Raw genomic sequence first — 17,786 nt, 5'->3', positions numbered from 1 at the left:
GCTCTCCGGGCGACTAAAGTGACAGCACGCTCCGTTGGTCAAGCGATGGCTACTATGGTAGTCCAGCAGCGGCACCTATGGCTAAACCTGGCTGACATGAGGGAGACCGATAAATATCGGTTCCTGGACTCCCCCGTGTCCCAGGCTGGCCTTTTCGGCGACGCAGTAGAGAGCTTCGCCCAACAGTTCTCCGCTGCCCAGAAGCAGGCTGAGGCGATAAAACATGTCCTGCCCCGCTGGCCCGCTGCTGCCTCCACCCCGCCGACGGTGCAACCTCAGCCTGCTCGTCACCAAAGGTGCCCGCCCGCATCGTCCTACGCCCCTGCTAAGTTGGCCAAGCAGCAGCCTCCACCAGCCAAACAGCAGGGAGCCGGTGCCGGACATGGCGCCCAGCCCGCTCAAGCCAAGCCAGGTGGCAAGAGGTCGAGGAAGTCGCGATCCTGAAGCGGGCGACCTGGAGGAGGAAGTTGCAGCTCTTCGGGGGAGGATTCCATCATCTCCTCCACTCCCGGGGGAGGGCCGGGAGAAACTTGTTGTGTCTGTCCCGCCGCTGGCTCTCCGGAGTCCAGCAGTACCCACCTTTTCACAGAAAGAGCCGTTTCCCTTCCTTCCTCCAGGTCACAAGAGGGAGCGGTTGTCAGGACCCGGGGTCCTGCCTCGGTGTCCGCAGCCCCCTCTCATTTCGCCAGTGGGGGGCGCCCCGATGGTGCAGGCCGTACCACGTGTACCATCTCCCATCGGTGCTGTCACCCCGCAGAGTCTGACTCCACTTCGGGCAGCTGTGCCGTCCGAGTCGAGCCTCAGTACTCTGCCTTGCTGTCCCGCTCGTTCGGTGTCTGGAAGCCTGGCTAGCGCTTCCCAGCCTGTCCCGCTGGCTCATCCGTACTATCAGGCTCGGCTATGCGATTCAGTTCGCCCGGCCTCCCCCGGTGTTCAGAGGTGTCCACTACACTCAGGTGTCACTGGACAGCGCTCCTGTTCTTCGGGCGGAGATTGCTGTCCTCCTGGCGAAGGATGCAATCGAGCCGGTCCCTCCAGCCGATATGAAGTCAGGGTTCTACAGTCCCTACTTCATTGTACCGAAGAAAGGAGGTGGGTTACGGCCAATCTTGGATCTGCGAGTCCTGAATCGGTCCCTTCACAGGCTGCCGTTCAAGATGTTGACTCAGAAACGCATTTTTCAATGCATCCGTCCCCAAGATTGGTTCGCAGCGATAGACCTGAAGGACGCATACTTTCATGTCTCGATTCTGCCTCGTCACAGACCCTTCCTACGGTTTGTGTTCGAGGGTCGGGCATATCAGTACAAAGTCCTGCCCTTCGGGCTGGCCCTGTCCCCCCGCGTCTTTACGAAGGTTGCGGAGGTGGCCATTGTTCCCCTCAAGGAACAAGGTGTTCGTATTCTCAACTATCTCGACGACCGGCTTATTCTAGCCAGCTCGCGAGAGCAGTTGTGCAAACACAGGGATCTGGTGTTGGCACACCTCAGCCGGTTGGGTCTTCGGGTCAACTGGGACAAGAGCAAACTCTCCCCCGGGCAGAGGATCTCTTATCTCGGTATGGAACTGGACTCGGTCGCCCTGACTGCGCAACTCACCGAGGAGCGCGTCCAGTCAGTGTTGAACTGCCTGAGTACACTCAAGTGCAGGACAGCGGCCCCACTGAAAATGTTTCAGAGGCTCCTGGGGCATATGGCATCCACAGCCGCAGTCACACCGCTCGGATTGCTTCATATGAGGCCGCTCCAACACTGGCTCCACGGCCGAGTCCTGAGATGGGCGTGGCAATGCGGCACGTTCCGTGTTCCTGTGACACTGAGCTGCCGCCGTGCCCTCACTCGATGGTCAGACCCCTCGTTCCTGCGGGCAGGAGTTCCCCTCGAACAGGTGTCCAGGCATGCTGTGGTTCACACAGACGCCTCAAACTCAGGGTGGGGCGCCACGTACAACGGGCATGCAGCTTCGGGTCTTTGGACGGGGTCTCAGCTGCATTGGCATATCAATTGCCTCGAGTTGCTGGCAGTTCGTCTTGCGCTGGGCCGCTTCAAGGAGCTGTTGACAGGCAAGCACTTTCTAGTCCGCTCAGACAGCATCGCGACCGTAGCGTACATCAACCATCAGGGTGGTCTACGCTCCCGCCGCATGTCGCAACTCGCCCGCCATCTCTTGTTATGGAGTCAGAAGCACCTGAGGTTGCTTCGTGCCATTCATGTCCCAGGTGTGCTCAACCATGCAGCCGACAAGCTCTCACGGCAGCCTCCACTTGCGGGCGAATGGAGACTCCATCCCCAGGTGGTCCAACTGATTTGGCGTTACTTCGGCGAGGCTCAGATAGATCTGTTTGCCTCCCAGGAGAATGCTCAGTGCCAGTGGTTCTATTCCCTGACCGCAGGCACTCTCGGCACGGATGCGCTGGCACACAGTTGGCCCCGGGGTCTTCGCAAATATGCGTTTCCCCCAGTGAGCCTTCTTGTACAACTCTTGTGCAAAGTCAGGGAGGACGGGGAGCAGGTCTTGTTGGTGGCCCCTTATTGGCCCACCCGGACATGATTTTCGGACCTGATGCTCCTCACGACAGCCCCTCCTTGGCCCATTCCTCTGAGGAAGGATCTTCTGACTCAGAGAGGGGGCACCCTGTGGCACCCGCGTCCCGACCTGTGGAACCTCCACGTGTGGTCCCTGGACGGGATGCGGAGGTTCTAAGTGATCTCCCGCAAGCGGTTGTAGACACTATCACTTCCGCTAGAGCTCCTTCCACTAGGAGCCTCTATGCGTTGAAGTGGAACCTGTTCGTTGAGTGGTGTTCTTCTCACCGAGAAGACCCCCGATCATGCTCGGTCAGATCCGTGCTGTCCTTCCTGCAAGATGGTCTGGAGCGAAGGCTGTCTCCCTCCACCCTCAAAGTGTATGTTGCCGCCATTGCCGCACATCACGATGCAGTTGATGGGAAGTCCTTGGGGAAGCACGATCTGGTCGTCAGGTTCCTGAGGGGAGCGAGGAGACTGAATCCGCCTCGTCCCCCCTCCATACCCTCTTGGGATCTCTCCTTAGTTCTTTCATCTTTGGCGTCATCCCTTCGAGCCCTTGCAATCAGTCGAATTAAAAGTACTGTCCCTTAAGACCGTCCTCCTGGTTGCATTGGCCTCGGTCAAAAGGGTAGGGGACCTGCACGCATTTTCGGTCGACAAATCGTGCCTGGAATTCAGGCCTGGGGATTCTCACGTCATCCTGAGACCCCGGCCTGGATATGTGCCCAAGGTTCCTACCACTCCCTTCAGAGATCAGGTAGTGAACCTGCAAGCGCTGCCTTCGGAGGAGGCAGACCCAGCCCTGGCTTCGCTCTGTCCAGTTCGCGCTCTGCACGTTTACGTGGATAGAACTCGAAGCTTCAGGACCTCAGATCAGCTCTTTGTCTGTTACGGAGGGTGACACCCAACACGTTTGCTAGGTTTTATAGCTTACGTGTGGAACCGGTTTCTTCCTGTGTACTCGCTTCCACTAGCCGGTAGATGCGTTGAACCTGTTCTATGTGTCGGCTTGCAATGCCATTCCTGCCCTCTGGGCTGGATACGTGCATCTTTGACTCCAGTCGTGTTCCCCGATCGGTGAACCCTGTCGAGTTCCTCCGCCTCCCCCTTCGGCTCGGACATTGCGGAGTGTCTGATGCCAGACCAACATCCATCTTCGATGTTGTCTGTTGGTTGGGTTCCATATGTTGCAATCCCTCTAAGTGAGTGATTCCATATGTGTGTTGTCCACGGTTACTCCCTACGGTGAGCCTGTGTCTTTCCCTTAGCAGAGTTCTGCTGTCTCCTGTCAGATGAGTCTCCCCCTACTCAGGTGGAGCCATCCCAGGGACTCGTATGCGTTCTGCCCTTCGGGCCAGGCCATATGTTCCACGTAGATTCCTTCCCCACTGGGTGGGTAGTGGCTCCGCAGCGTCCCCTACGGGTTCGCTTCCCCAGTGTAGTCTAGTTTACTTAGTGGGTATATCGGAACAGCAGTAGACTTCCCGGCGTAAGCTCGCCCCCTTCCCTGTCCCCCTGGTGCGACGGGCGGCTAGAGCCTGTGCTGGGCACTGGAAGGGGTTTCGTAACTGTGGCATTTTATTTGGGATCCCAATTCGTCGGTCACTACTGACGTACGTCAAACGTGACCGACTGAAAGGGAACGTCTCGGTTACGTATGTAACCCTCGTTCCCTGAAGGAGGGAACGGAGACGTACGTCCCGTCGCCACAGTTTCTGTACCCTCGCTGCAGTGCGGACACCAGTTGTCTCCTCAGCGAAAAACAGAGTGCGATTGCATCTCCTCCCCCTTTTATATGCCCCGGTTTGGGGAGGGGTGCGTTATGCAAATATCGCACGCCAATGTCCATTGGCTTGTTTTAGTTTTCTCGAAGCTGATAGGGGCTCTCTAGCGATATCCCAATTCGTCGGTCACTACTGACGTACGTCTCCGTTCCCTCCTTCAGGGAACGAGGGTTACATACGTAACCGAGACGTTATTAGAAACGCCGTCATTTTTCAATTTTTTTTAATTGATATTTAGTAAATATGGCAAAGGTTTTGTGCAAATCTGTAATGGAAACACGGCTACTGATATTTTCATACTACAATATACATAGGGAGAAGTATCTGCTAGCCAAAATCATAAACAAATATTCATTGAACATGGTGAATAAGAAACAGTGAAAGTCAAACCTCAGTATGTTCAGTTGACAGTGTGAACTTTTAAGTCCAGTAGAAAGCAGCTTCACTCCTGAATCATGCAGGCAATTGTTACTCAGGTCGAGCTCTCTGAGATTGGAGTTTGATGATTGAAGAACTGAAGACAAACTTTCACAGCTCTGATCAGACAGACAACATCCAACAAGTCTGTAACAGAGACAGAGATAGTAATAATACTTATTAGTAATACTTAATGTTTTCTTTATTATGTACAAGACAGTTGTGGCAGGTCTAGAATTGCATGTTAGAAACCCAATTTCTGAATAGCATAAAGAGAGCACAGCTTTGTGTCTTGTGGAGACATTGTCCACCCTTCATGTGCTTTAATCCTGCTTTTATTTCTTGTGTAAGCCACAAGAACGCACCCCTTTAAACCTTTAAATAAATAAATAACCCCCCCCCCCCCCCCCAATAAACCTGCATTACTTTCACTTTGTAATGTCACTGAATCATTGAAAAGTATAACAGTAAGAGAAAATAATAGATCAGAATTTTTAATTTGAATAAACAACAAAAAAGTAATTATTTCAGTGATGCTTTGGATGTACAATATACAGTCAAACCAAAAATTATTCAGACGTTTTTGATATTTTTGCTATATTTTTACTAGTGGGTGCAGGACAGTATAGTTCATTTATGTAAGTGAGGGTAGAAAAATAAAGTATGACATACCCAAAAGTTCTTCATACAGTGGACTACTAACTACTACTAAATTATGACCTGACCATGTTTTGTTTAAGTGTTATCTAAGATTAATTTTTTTCTGACACAGTTTAACTCTGAGATCTTGTCATATTTTATTACCATTTTTTAAACTATAGTGAATAAACTGAATTAATGAATGATATGTATAAGGTGTCTGAACAAAATATGGTTTGGCTGTATAACAGCGCCAATATATAACAGTTTTTGACAATGCCTCACAAGCTCAGCTTCTTGTAAGTTTGGTCTTCTCACCAGAACACATACAGCAGTGGAGCATGTGCCGTTCACGATAGCAGCTTGTGATTCCTTCTGCTGCTTCTCTTTGTCGAGCAACTTTCTATGTTGGGCTTGTTCAGACAGTGACAAGTCAAGAATCTGAAGAAGAACGATTCAGTGCCGCTTTATAAAAGCAGAGTGCCAACCGCACACCATTGCAAAACATATTTTTTTCCAGCAGATCTGGGGCATGCCCCATACTTTGAGAACCACTGGTGTAAGCACACTTTGTCACCTTGAAATTATAAGGTTTATCTGCGTTCTGAGCAGTTTTGAGATACTGAGCTTCAAAGTTTTTGCATCCCATTAAGCAAAAATAATATGGGGAACAAGTTTCTTTCAAACATGAAAATGACAGGGACCCTAAATGTATTCTAAATGTACAATATCATTCCTCTCAAATTTGTAAATGGGGATTTTTAGAATGGCTCAAATGCAGATAGAACCTTCTAATTCAAAAAAAAAAAAAAAAAAAAAAAAAAACACTTTTCTTGGAATTATTTGAATTATTTGGCACAAAAATTAATTGAAGCAATAATTTTCAAGAAACACAAACAGTTTACTTATAATTAGTTTTAAAACATAAAATTAGTGTTGTAACAATGTGTTGACATGCATGAGAAAGTTAAATTTAATGGGTTTTATGACATTTATTTTATATTTTAAACATTTTTGTTCAAGTTAAGCATAAAAGGCAGTGCTAAATATTTTGTCCAGTGCAGATGTTAAATTTAGGTAGGAATATGATGGGTAAACACATTATTGCAGGAACCATTTAAGTTCAAGTTTCCTTTTGTTTAGACAGAAACCAGCTACTGTAATGCATCTGAGTAAGGCTTTACTCCACAGAAAGTGGGACAGGTGAAATGGCTTTCTCTCTAGACATCAGTATAAGCTGAAATAACATACTAATATATTTAGTTGAAAATTAAGACCCCATCAACTAAATTATTGACTATTTGAACTTTAAGGCTTAATTTTGAAAAATGTAAGACATTTTAAGACTAAAAAACAGCAAGAAAACATACAATGCTTCAGCAAAGGTTTTTAACAAAGTTTAATAAACATTGAAAAATGTTTCACTGACTATATATAATTAAAAATATTTCACATTTAAAATATTTAAATTACTTAAACAGTGTAAAATTTAACATTTCATCTCACTTAAAGGTGCGGTATGTAGAAAAGACACCCAGTGGTTGAAATAGGTCCTGAAGACCAATTCCAAAAAACGTTGTTTGCCCCGCCCCCTCCCTCAAAGATGCGGGTTACCAGCTTGAGGACACGCAACAAAAGGGAGCGCAATTGACAACGAAAGCCGAGGAGACTTACACACTATAAATTGATGAGTTTATCTGTGAATTTATCTGTTTTAATATGCTGCTGTTCATAGAGATTTTTAGATGAATGCAGAGGCTTTTTAAGTAGGATAAAATCTGCGATTCTCTGACCCAGTTTGTTTGCTGGTTTCCATGGCTGCAATATGAGGTGTTTTCCGCCAACTGGCAACCTGTGATATTGAAATACTATTGGATAAACTGGCAGCATGCGGTTTTGCACAGACCAAATCAAAGACAGATATTCTGACATAGAACACACATTTCAAAGTAGAATATCTGGCTCTAGCATTTTCTGAAAAACAAGAGGGTGAACTTAGCATGTTTCCTAAATATCTGCAAACATATTGGGGTATGAGCCAATTCACAATCTCTCAAAACTATCACTTTCAACATCTTCAAAATCAATATTTTGATTGCTGATAGCTTCACCAGATTCTCCATCAAGTGACAGTGACACTCATATTTGATTGCATTCAGTAATTGCTGTGCAGTAAATCGTTAAACCATTTCATGTTTTGTCTATTCTTTTGTTTTCTGTCTGAATGAAACATCACTTAATCATTGTGTATCAGACATTGCCTCCTTGAGGAATAAAGGTGAATTGCACTTATTCTGTCATCAAAGATTGTATTATTGTTGTGCAGAAAAAAAATACATACACAGACACACACCTCAGGTCATTTGCGACCCTCTACATTTAAAAAAAAAAAATAATAGGAAAAAAGGCATTCTTTAATCATTATGATTTTTTTCTTGTTATGTTCTTTATAATTAATTGCTTGAGGAATACTAAGAAAGTTGATGTCTAACTTTGAAAAATGAATGAGGAAGAGGGTAGTGAATGACGTCCCGGGTCGATAAAGACCCAAGGTATACATTTAAGGGTTAACACGTACACATATTTCAAGAATTAATTTGATTCAGGGGAATCATAAGGCCAATCCTGACTGAAGAGAGGAGGAGCTGGGGATGGAAGGATGGTAATTAGCTCCTGAGAAATGCAATTGCTGCTGATAATACTGAGAACCTTATATATAGATGCTGTGATAGGCATCATATTCCTATAGGTAGACGTGAGTCACCTGGGAGTCAGCTGATGCAAGCTTGACTGACGAGACCTGCCAGAACTGACACTAATGCTTGATTTGTTTAGGCTGGACCAGCCAATGTGCATGTGCAGTCCTAAATGCATGTCTCAGAACAGTGACTGTTTATATAGCAACCGGAGCTTCTATCAACAGCTTCAGTGAAGTGATGACTTCATCAATCAGCGATTTTATTTAGAAGGCAGGACTTATTACGCCATATTGCGCATAGCACTTTCTCTTATTCATAGTAATATAAGTGGTCTTTCTATACATAAAGGCTTTGATAAAACTAGTGGTGTGGAGAATGGATGATACAGTAAAAAGATGTAAATCCACTGCTTATGTGAACAACATTTACATTTACCAGAAAAGCAGACTCAGCAAATTTCATCCTTCCATTTATTTTCTAAATGTAGGAATGCTGAAATGCTAGAGCCTATCTCAGCTCCTCAGGATGCAGGCAGGGAAACACCCTGGATGGATGGCTAACACACACACACCTGTGGTGCACTGAGCCACTGTGCCACCCCAATACAGCAATTTAATTGGTTTTATGTGTAAAATGATTTAATGTGAAAGTCAAACCTTAGTATATTCAGTTGACAGAGTGAACTCTTCATCCCAACAGAGAGCATCTTAACTCCTGAATCCTGCAGGTCATTGAAACTCAGGTTGAGGTCTCTGAGATGGGAGTTTGATTGTAGAGCTGAAGACAAACTTTCACAATGCAGATCAGAGAGACGACATCCAGCAAGTCTATAACGCAGGATGAAATAATGGAATAAGAAGGATATGGATGGTTAAAGTCATGTTTTATATATTCAAGTACGTGACTGTGAAAGTCTTTTATTGATCACATATATAATATTATATGCAACATGAAGTTCTCTGAACACAGATGATGATTGATGAAGCCACCATCTAAAAACTCTAATAAAAAAATATGAAATTTTATGATGAAGCTAGGGTATGAAATTAACAGACCACAAATGGAGGTAAATTAATTATTAATATTCAACCTCCTGGATGCAAGTGAGACCTAGTAAAAAGGAAAAAAAATCTTTAATTTAAAATGAAAAATTTAAAGACGGCTGAGAATAATGTGAATGGTTGAACTTAAGCACATTTTGCACAGTCTGTCAAATGGAAGCTAGGCATGTGATGGTGTCACGGTTCGCAGATCCACTGTGTCATTCTGTTGTCTGTGTGTGGGTTGTGGGGTGTGTCACCTGATGGTTCTGTGTGGGCGTCGCCGCTGATTACTGATCAGCGGCAGCTGTGGGTTATTAGATCTTGCCTATTTAACGCCTTGTCTTTCGTCTCATGTTTGTCAGATCGTTGTTTTGGAGTCCTGGTGTTGTCTCGTGTTTCCGTGTTTCTTGTTTCCTGGAGTTGGAGTTCTCGTTGCTGTTTCCTGTCTGTTCCCCTGGATACTCGTTCTGGATTTACCTTGCTCATCTCATCTCACGGATTCTCACCTCGGAGCACCACTCACCACGGACACCATCGCCCATCCAGTCCCTGTGTTACCATCTCTCCTGCTGTCTGTGTTGTGACTGTTTCATGTGTTTATATCTGACTACCTGGCGTGAAGCACTATTAAAGTGAATACTTGCTATTGCATCCAGTCTTCTTTTCACGTGACAGATGGCCTCAAATTTTCATGTTGCGATAATTGCTGAAGCTTTTATCACAGTATACCGTATTATCACAATATTGAAATAAGTTGCAAAATAAATTGCAAAAAAGTGATGTCATAGTATAACAGGTTTAAGAACTCTTCTTATAACAAAAAATTCGGAACATTTAAATACAATAACCCAATTCACAAAAAAAAAAATATATATATATATATATTAAAGTAAAATGTTTCAAACAGAATTAACTGCAAAAGAATTTTAAAGAACAACAGGTAACACTACAATAAAGTCTCATTATTTAACGTTAGTTAATGCATTAAAGATTAAGAATGAGCAATAGCTACATTTGTTACAGAAGGTATTATTTTTTTGTTAATGTTAGTTAAAAAATACAACCAATCATTGTTAGTTTTAGCTCTGGTCCATTAAATAATAGTTACAACTTTTGTTTTTATTAATGTTATTAAACGCTTTATAAGTATTTTTCATGGTCAGTTTGATAATAATGTTAACTAAACATGTTAACTAATGAAGCCTTATGTCACTAAGTTTAAATGAACAATAACAAATATACTCAGAACATTTTCAATCATTATAAGGCATGTTGTAGTCCACATTAAAATATAAAAATGTTTAAATGTTGTCTTTAAATATTAAGTATTTGGTGCTGTGATGATTTTGCTATATTCTTTATATCATGTATGTAAATGTATCCGTGCAGAGCACGACTGCTGAAAGTTACTAACATGTTAGAGTGATAAAGAAATATGGGCGAATGAGAAAAGAGCAGAATATGATTGTCAAGTTGTTAGTATCACATGAGAACTGAATTTGATGCTTGCACACTAACAGGTGGCTTTCTTTGTCCACACACCCGAAGTGTGCGCAGAAAGCCACTTCTCAGACAGAGTGATATCCCAAATTCAGTTCTCTTTAATGGCTTATTGTGCTTGAACGGTCAAATACACAACTATGCCAAAATGCCAGTTGGATCTGTGCATTAGGTCTTACCCGTTTATGCTGGCACACTGAAGCGTTCTTTGTTTACATTAGTAATTAACTTCACAAACTATACATCATTTATAAAGGTCTAAGACTCAAGCTTCAATTGTTGTCTACACTGAGGTGTCAAGATAATGGAGGAGAGACTGTGTGAGCAAGGATATTTGAAGATGCCCTAGCTGAAGAGCTGCTTGCTAGCTATATCTCCCCTGGTGCTGCATCCTCTTTAAAGGCTCCTGCCTTGCCAATGGAGTGAGCGCATTCAGCTCTCAAGGAAACTGCATGTATTGATCAGTATTACAAAATGATGAGACAGAGGTGGATAGTCTGTGACACCTCTCCTTATCATTGTAGCATTCTATAGTTTAGCCATTAACTATAGTGAGTCCTGGAGACATACCTTTACTCAAGTCAGGGTATGAACTATTCTCCCCTAATTACTGTAGGGCTGATCCCTAAGAGCCTCTTCAAAAACTAGTGAGATATGCCTGAGCTAACTATGTCGGGAATTTCCCTTTAGAACTCTGCTCTTGGCACCATATAGGGCTAAGGCCTGTCCCGCAAGGTAGGGAGGAAGGTGTAACAGCTGTTTTTTTTTCCCTTGCTGTAGAGCATAGAAGCTTGGGCATCTTTCCTAGTATATTGGCTCAGGGAATAACACCACTATATGAGTCACATGGTATGAGACCATCTCGTTGACATGCTTCTGACTCCGACTGGGTAGTCCTTAGTGACAATTTATGCTATGCCCACTATGTTTGTGGATATTCACAGTTTAGTGAGGCAGGCATTCCCTCAGCATAGTGGGCATTGGTTCCCATTGCATCAATACCAGATGCAGTGTCAAAGTTCCACTTCGAAAGGGAATATTTTTGGTTGCATATGCAACCCGGTTCCCTGAGAATGGGAACAAGACACTGCATTTTGTTGCCTGTCTACATATCTCCTTCAGAAAAAGAGTACACTCATGGGCTGTTTGCATGTGACATCATTGACTGCCATCTGCCAATGATTATTAGCTCTTGTTTACATGTGCCTCAGACACCGGTCATGCTAATGGAATTCTCCATAGAATCAATACTAGATGAAGAGTCTTGTTTCCCTTCTCGGGGAACTTGTTGCATGCGCACTGCGCAACCTAAGATGGTTTTTTTTTTATTTAAAATGTAATTATTTGTGATTTTATGTAATTTGTTTCTTTGTTCTATTGTTTTTATTTCTTATTGTTTAGACTTTATATTTCTTTTAAAAGAATATGTCTTTTGACTAATAAGTAGTACTTGGTTTGAGGTATAAAAGTGTAATGCTTTAAATTCTTAATGTGAGGTGGTTGTAAACATTTTCATCACAGATGTGCTTCTATTGTTCAGTGTGCTTTCAAGTCTCAACTACAGATAAATATATTTCTTCAGTGTTAACATGAATGGATACTCACAGAGCTTTTCTGCAGTTTATCACAGCTGGTATTAGTCTCCATCTATCCTCCTGTGTTATGTTGTATTTCATGGGATCAAACTCATCCAGCACATCCTCTGACATCTGAATCATGTAGGCTATTGCTGAGCAAAGAGAAGGAGAGAGATACAACTCTTTGTCTGATTTCAAAAACTCCTGAATCTCTGTGTACAGAGTCTGATCATTCATTTCAAGCAAACAGAGGAACAGATTAATGGATTTGTCAGATGAAATGTTGAAACATCCCTTGATTGTGTCTTTAATGTGCCGTGCAAATGCCTTGACGAGCTTGAAGTTGTTCTCTGTGTTTGTTAGTAGATCCTGTAAGAGTCTCTGATTGGACTCCACTGTGATGCCCAGAAGGAACCGCAGGAACACATCCAGGTGTCCGTTTTTACTCCAAAGGGTTTTATCAACTGCTAATTTCAGTAGTTCATACTGTGAGATTTTCTTAGTTCTGTTTTTCTTAGATCTGTACTTCTTGTATTTATCATCCAGAAAACACTGCAATGGGTCCATGTTTTTCATCAGATAAGAGTAAAACACAAAGAAAGCAGCGAGAAACTCCTGAAAGCTTAAATGTATGAAGTTGTAAACTTTCTTCTGATGAATCACAGATTCCTCCTTAAAGATCTCAGTGCAAATCCCAAAATACACAGAGGTGTCAGTGACATCTATGCCACTCTCTCTCAGGTCCTCCTCATAGAACATGACATTGCCCTTCATCAGCTGTTTGAAAGCCAGTTCACCAAGTTTTACAATCATTTCTCTGTTAGACTGCATGAGTTTTTCTGGATTTCTCTCTTCATACTTCTGATTCCTCATGTTGAGCTGAATAAGCAGGAAGTGGATATACATTTCAGTCAGAGTTTGAGGGATTTCTGTACCGTCATCTTGTTTCAGGATGTTTTGAAACACAGTAGACGAGATCCAGCAGTAGACAGGTATGTGGCACATGATGTGGAGGCTTCTTGCTCTTCTGATATGTGAGATGAATTTGTTGGCTTGTTGCTCATCACTTATTCTCTTCCTGAAATATTCCTCCTTCTGAGGCTCATCGAATCCCTGAATTTCTGTCACACGGTTGATATATCTGGAAGGGATCTGATTGGCTGCTGCTGGTCTGGAGGTGATCCAGATAAGAGAGGAGGGAAGCAGCTCTCCTTTAATGAGGTTTGATATCAACACACCCACTGATGAAGATTCGGTCACATCAGAAACTTTCGCACTGTCTGAAAACATTAGTGTAATTCTGCTTTCATCCAGACCATCAAAGATGAACACAACTTTGCACTCCTCATAAATCTTTGAGTCCAGATCTTTAAGTTCAGGATGAAAGTCCAACAGAAGTTTGTCAAGACTGTACTGATGATCTCTTATCAAGTTCAGCTCTCGAAATGGAAGAACAAACATGAAATCTACATCATGATTGGCTTTTCCCTCGGCCCAGTCCAGAACGAACTTCGCAACAGAGACGGTTTTTCCAATTCCAGCAATGCCTTTAGTAAGAACAGCCTTGATTTTGTCTTTCTCTTCACATTCTGGCTCAAGTGAAGTTTTGAAGATGTCATTGCAGTAGATTGCATTGTCTTGTGAGTGTTGTGTTCTGGCTGTTCTCTCCATGTGTAAAACCTCATGTTCTTCATTCACTGCTTCACTCTCATCCTCTATGATGTAAGGCTGTGTATAGAACCTTTTCAGGAAGGTTTGATTCTCTTGTAGTTTGAGGCCATTTAATAAGCTCTCATACTTATTTTTCATGCTGGTTTTGTGGTGGTCTTTGACTCTCTGTAGTTCATCATATACTGGTTGGTGAGAATCAGACTGCAGGTCTCCAGTCTGATTATCTCTATTCACACAGCAGAAACAAGAACAACACAAAGAATGAATACAAGCATGAGCAAAAAAGATCTTCTAGGAAAGCCCTGTGAGTTATTCTCAAAACCAGGTAAGACATGATAAACAGCTTAAATATAGGCCCAAAATATTTTTATGCAGAAACTATCCCAGATCAGGTAGAATCTTTATTTTTCAAATGACTCTTAGGAGTGCTTTCACATTAGTACGTTTGGATGATGTGAAGACTGTCTTCTGAACTCGGGTGCGAACCTGAGAACTGTAACCGAGTTCATTTAAAAAGGGTGGTCTGGGGTGCGGTTCAAGTGAACTCTGGTACGATTCGCTTCTGATATGAACGCAAACGTACCAAATTGCGGAAGTGAACTGCTATTAATGCTGTATTATTTGATAAAAATGTGTGTTTGTATGTTTCACACAGCCTTCCCTATTAAACTTACGGAACGAACGCGGTGCCAGTTCATTTTTTTCCCGTAAGTAGAATAGGGAAGGGTAGGACATACAGCATAAACTTTTTGAAGAATACGGAAAGCGGAAACACGTGCGAGGTGATCATTTGTGTTTATAAGGCATACACTTTTTTTTTTTTTCGAAAATGACCAATCGTTTCGCTAGATAAGACGCTTATTATCTGGTATCATTTAAAGCCCTTTGAAGCTGCACTGAAACTGTAATTTTGACCTTCAACCGTTTGGAGGCCATTGAAGTCCATTATAAGGAGAATAATCCTGGAATGTTTTCATCAAAAACCTTAATTTCTTTTTGACCGAAGAAAGAAAGACACGAACATCTTGGATGACATGGGGGTGAGTAAATTTTCAGTAAAATTTTATTTGAAAGTGGACTAATTCTTCAACGTCTCACCCTCATTTCATTGCAGGAGTTCAATTACCAACTACATGTTTGTACTCACACAGGATCAGGGGCTACTGCTCCATCACTGAACTTAAGAGGGGCTGTCATGGATTCATCACTCTTCATAGGCACACAGCTAGGCTCTGGAGATCCTGATCTCTGGTTCTGGAAGTCAACAACATCACCCTCCTCTCTGCTGTCATGGAAACTCATTTTAGAAGTGCTGTCCATTTTTCTCCAAAAAGATTACTGCCATGCAAAACAAACAAACAAAAAAACAGTTTATTTACTTAAAGTAATCGGAAATACTGAAATAAAGTTGTCATGATGTAATCTGCAATTCTTTGTAAAAAATAATCTGTTTTTAGGGTGGTTTGTGATTTTGGCTGTCCTAAGATGTCACAAACTTCTTTCCCCTCTGCATCTCCACTATGCCGCTGTTGTCTGCACTTCAATCAAATCCTTTGCACACCTATCTTTTTATTCTTTTTATTGCCACAGCTGTGGCAGCAACATTGAAAAATCCAATATTTTTTCTGACTCCACGTTTAGCATGAAAGCTCATGAAATTGCTGACGGCTCAGCAGGCAGTACAGTTGTATCATGTATCATCAACTGCTTTAACATGATTATATGTTAAAATGACGTGTGCATGGGCTCACAACATCCTTTGCACCGTGTATGCAAGTTGCAAGTGACTAAGATTTCTGAATTTTTATCAAGTTGAACAAAATAAAATATCAACAAGATAGCTCTAACCAAATTTCTCCATTTATTTACATGGTGCAACTTGTAAATACTTTATGGTTCATCTCATGTTTTCTATGAGAAATGTATGGCAGGGAGAACACCCTCAGTAAAATCCCTTCAGTACCCAGGTGAAAAAAAGTACATTTCAATAATGTACTTAAAGTGCTCTATTTTTGTGCACTAATTTTGTACTTAATATACTAAAAAATCTTCTTTAGTACTTCTTAAGATGATCTTAAGAACATTTAAGTGTACTCAACTGTGCTATTTTGAGACAGCATGAAATATGAACTCTCTCTGTATTTAAAAAATGGATTTAGATACCACTTATAGTACATTTGAACCCATAGTGTAATACAAGTGGTATCTAAATACATTTTTTAAATACAGATAGTATATTAAAAGCACATTTTACAAACCCGATTCCAAAAAATTTTGGGACACTGTACAAATTGTGAATAAAAATCCCCTCTTCTTTTTATAATGTCTGCAAATGTCTGGGGACTGAGGAGACAAGTTGCTCAAGTTTAGGAATAGGAATGTTGTCCCATCCTTGTCTAATACAGGCTTCTAGTTACTCAACTGTCTTAGGTCTTCTTTGTCGCATTTTCCTCTTTATGATGCGCCAAATGTTTTCTATGGGTGAAAGATCTGGACTGCAGGCTGGCCATTTTAGTACCCGGATCCTTCTTCTACACAGCCATGATGTTGTAATTGATGCAGTATGTGGTCTGGCATTGTCATGTTGGAAAATGCAAGGTCTTCCCTGAAAGAGACGACGTCTGGATGGGAGCATATGTTGTTCTAGAACTTGGATATACCTTTCAGCATTGATGGTGCCTTTCCAGATGTGTAAGCTGCCCATGCCACACGCACTCATGCACCCCCATACCATCAGAGATGCAGGCTTCTGAACTGAGCGCTGATAACAACTTGGGTTGTCCTTGTCCTCTTTAGTCCGGATGACATGGCGTCCCAGTTTTCCAAAAAGAACTTCAAATTTTGATTCGTCTGACCACAGAACAGTTTTCCACTTTGCCACAGTCCATTTTAAATGAGCCTTGGCCCAGAGAAAATGCCTGCGCTTCTGGATCATGTTTAGATATGGCTTCTTTTTTGACCTATAGAGTTTTAGCTGACAACGGCGAATGGCGCGGTGGATTGTGTTCACCGACAATGGTTTCTGGAAGTATTCCTGAGCCCATGTTGTGATTTCCATTACAGTAGCATTCCTGTATGTGATGCAGTGCCGTCTAAGGGCCCAAAGATCACGGGCATCCAGTATGGTTTTCCGGCCTTGACCCTTATGCACAGAGATTGTTCCAGATTCTCTGAATCTTTGGATGATATTATGTACTGTAGATGATGATAACTTCAAACTCTTTGCAATTTTTCTCTGAGAAACTCCTTTCTGATATTGCGCCACTATTTTTCAGACATGGGGACTTGTGACTTGGACTCGAGTCGACTTGAGTCGCTATTTTTATGACTTGTGACTTGACTTGACAAAAAATAAAATACTTGAGACTTGACTCGGACTTGGAAGTTAAAGACTCGGAACTTGACTTGACTTGAGACACGATGACTTGGAATGACTTGAGTGTTAATCACATCATGTTTTCAGTTTGAATATAAAATATCTAAATTATTTTAAAAAATAAAGTTGATTACTCAGCTGGAGCACAGGCTGAGAATAGCGTTGTCATGACCAGGGGCGGCGCCAGCCGATTTTGCCGGGGCTTCAGCCCCGAATGTTTTGAGTCAAGCCCCGAATGTAATGACTGTCACTGAGCATATGAAACTGGACAATAGCCTATGTAAACCCCCAAAATCATAAGTTGCTTTATTTCATTTCACTTTGGCTTTGCATACTCGAGACTCTCGTTCGGTCCGGTTGAAGGGTTTTTGTTATGATATGAACAGCTTTTATTACAACTTTAGCACATTTGTCAGCTAAACATTCATTCAGTGTTTCCCAATGACCCTGTGCCGCCGCCACCGTTTCATCATAAACTGAAAATTTAAAACATAGGCCTACAAAGTTTAAATGGTCTCTAAGTTGTATTTTACCAACGAACTAAAATCAAAAC

At 42.6% G+C, this 17,786-nt stretch overlaps 1 protein-coding gene across 2 annotated transcripts in view; it reads right to left on the bottom strand.

Moving 5' to 3' along the window:
- The window catches only part of LOC125245783 (NACHT, LRR and PYD domains-containing protein 3-like), a 51,071-nt gene that overhangs the window by 19,095 nt on the left and 14,190 nt on the right, over positions 1 to 17,786 (bottom strand). For both annotated transcript variants that reach the window (XM_048156531.1, XM_048156530.1), the window contains exons 2-5: positions 15,005 to 15,195; positions 12,215 to 14,083; positions 8,723 to 8,893; positions 4,702 to 4,875 (exon numbers count right to left, since the gene is read on the bottom strand). In XM_048156531.1, the coding sequence (XP_048012488.1) occupies positions 4,702 to 4,875; positions 8,723 to 8,893; positions 12,215 to 14,083; positions 15,005 to 15,177 (2,387 nt within the window). In that variant the 5' untranslated portion in view covers positions 15,178 to 15,195. The remainder of the gene's footprint in view (positions 1 to 4,701; positions 4,876 to 8,722; positions 8,894 to 12,214; positions 14,084 to 15,004; positions 15,196 to 17,786) is intronic.

The sequence above is a fragment of the Megalobrama amblycephala genome, linkage group LG14 (genome assembly GCF_018812025.1).
Source record: "Megalobrama amblycephala isolate DHTTF-2021 linkage group LG14, ASM1881202v1, whole genome shotgun sequence".
Classification (NCBI taxonomy): domain Eukaryota; kingdom Metazoa; phylum Chordata; class Actinopteri; order Cypriniformes; family Xenocyprididae; genus Megalobrama; species Megalobrama amblycephala.
This window is presented reverse-complemented; position numbering and strand designations above follow the sequence as displayed.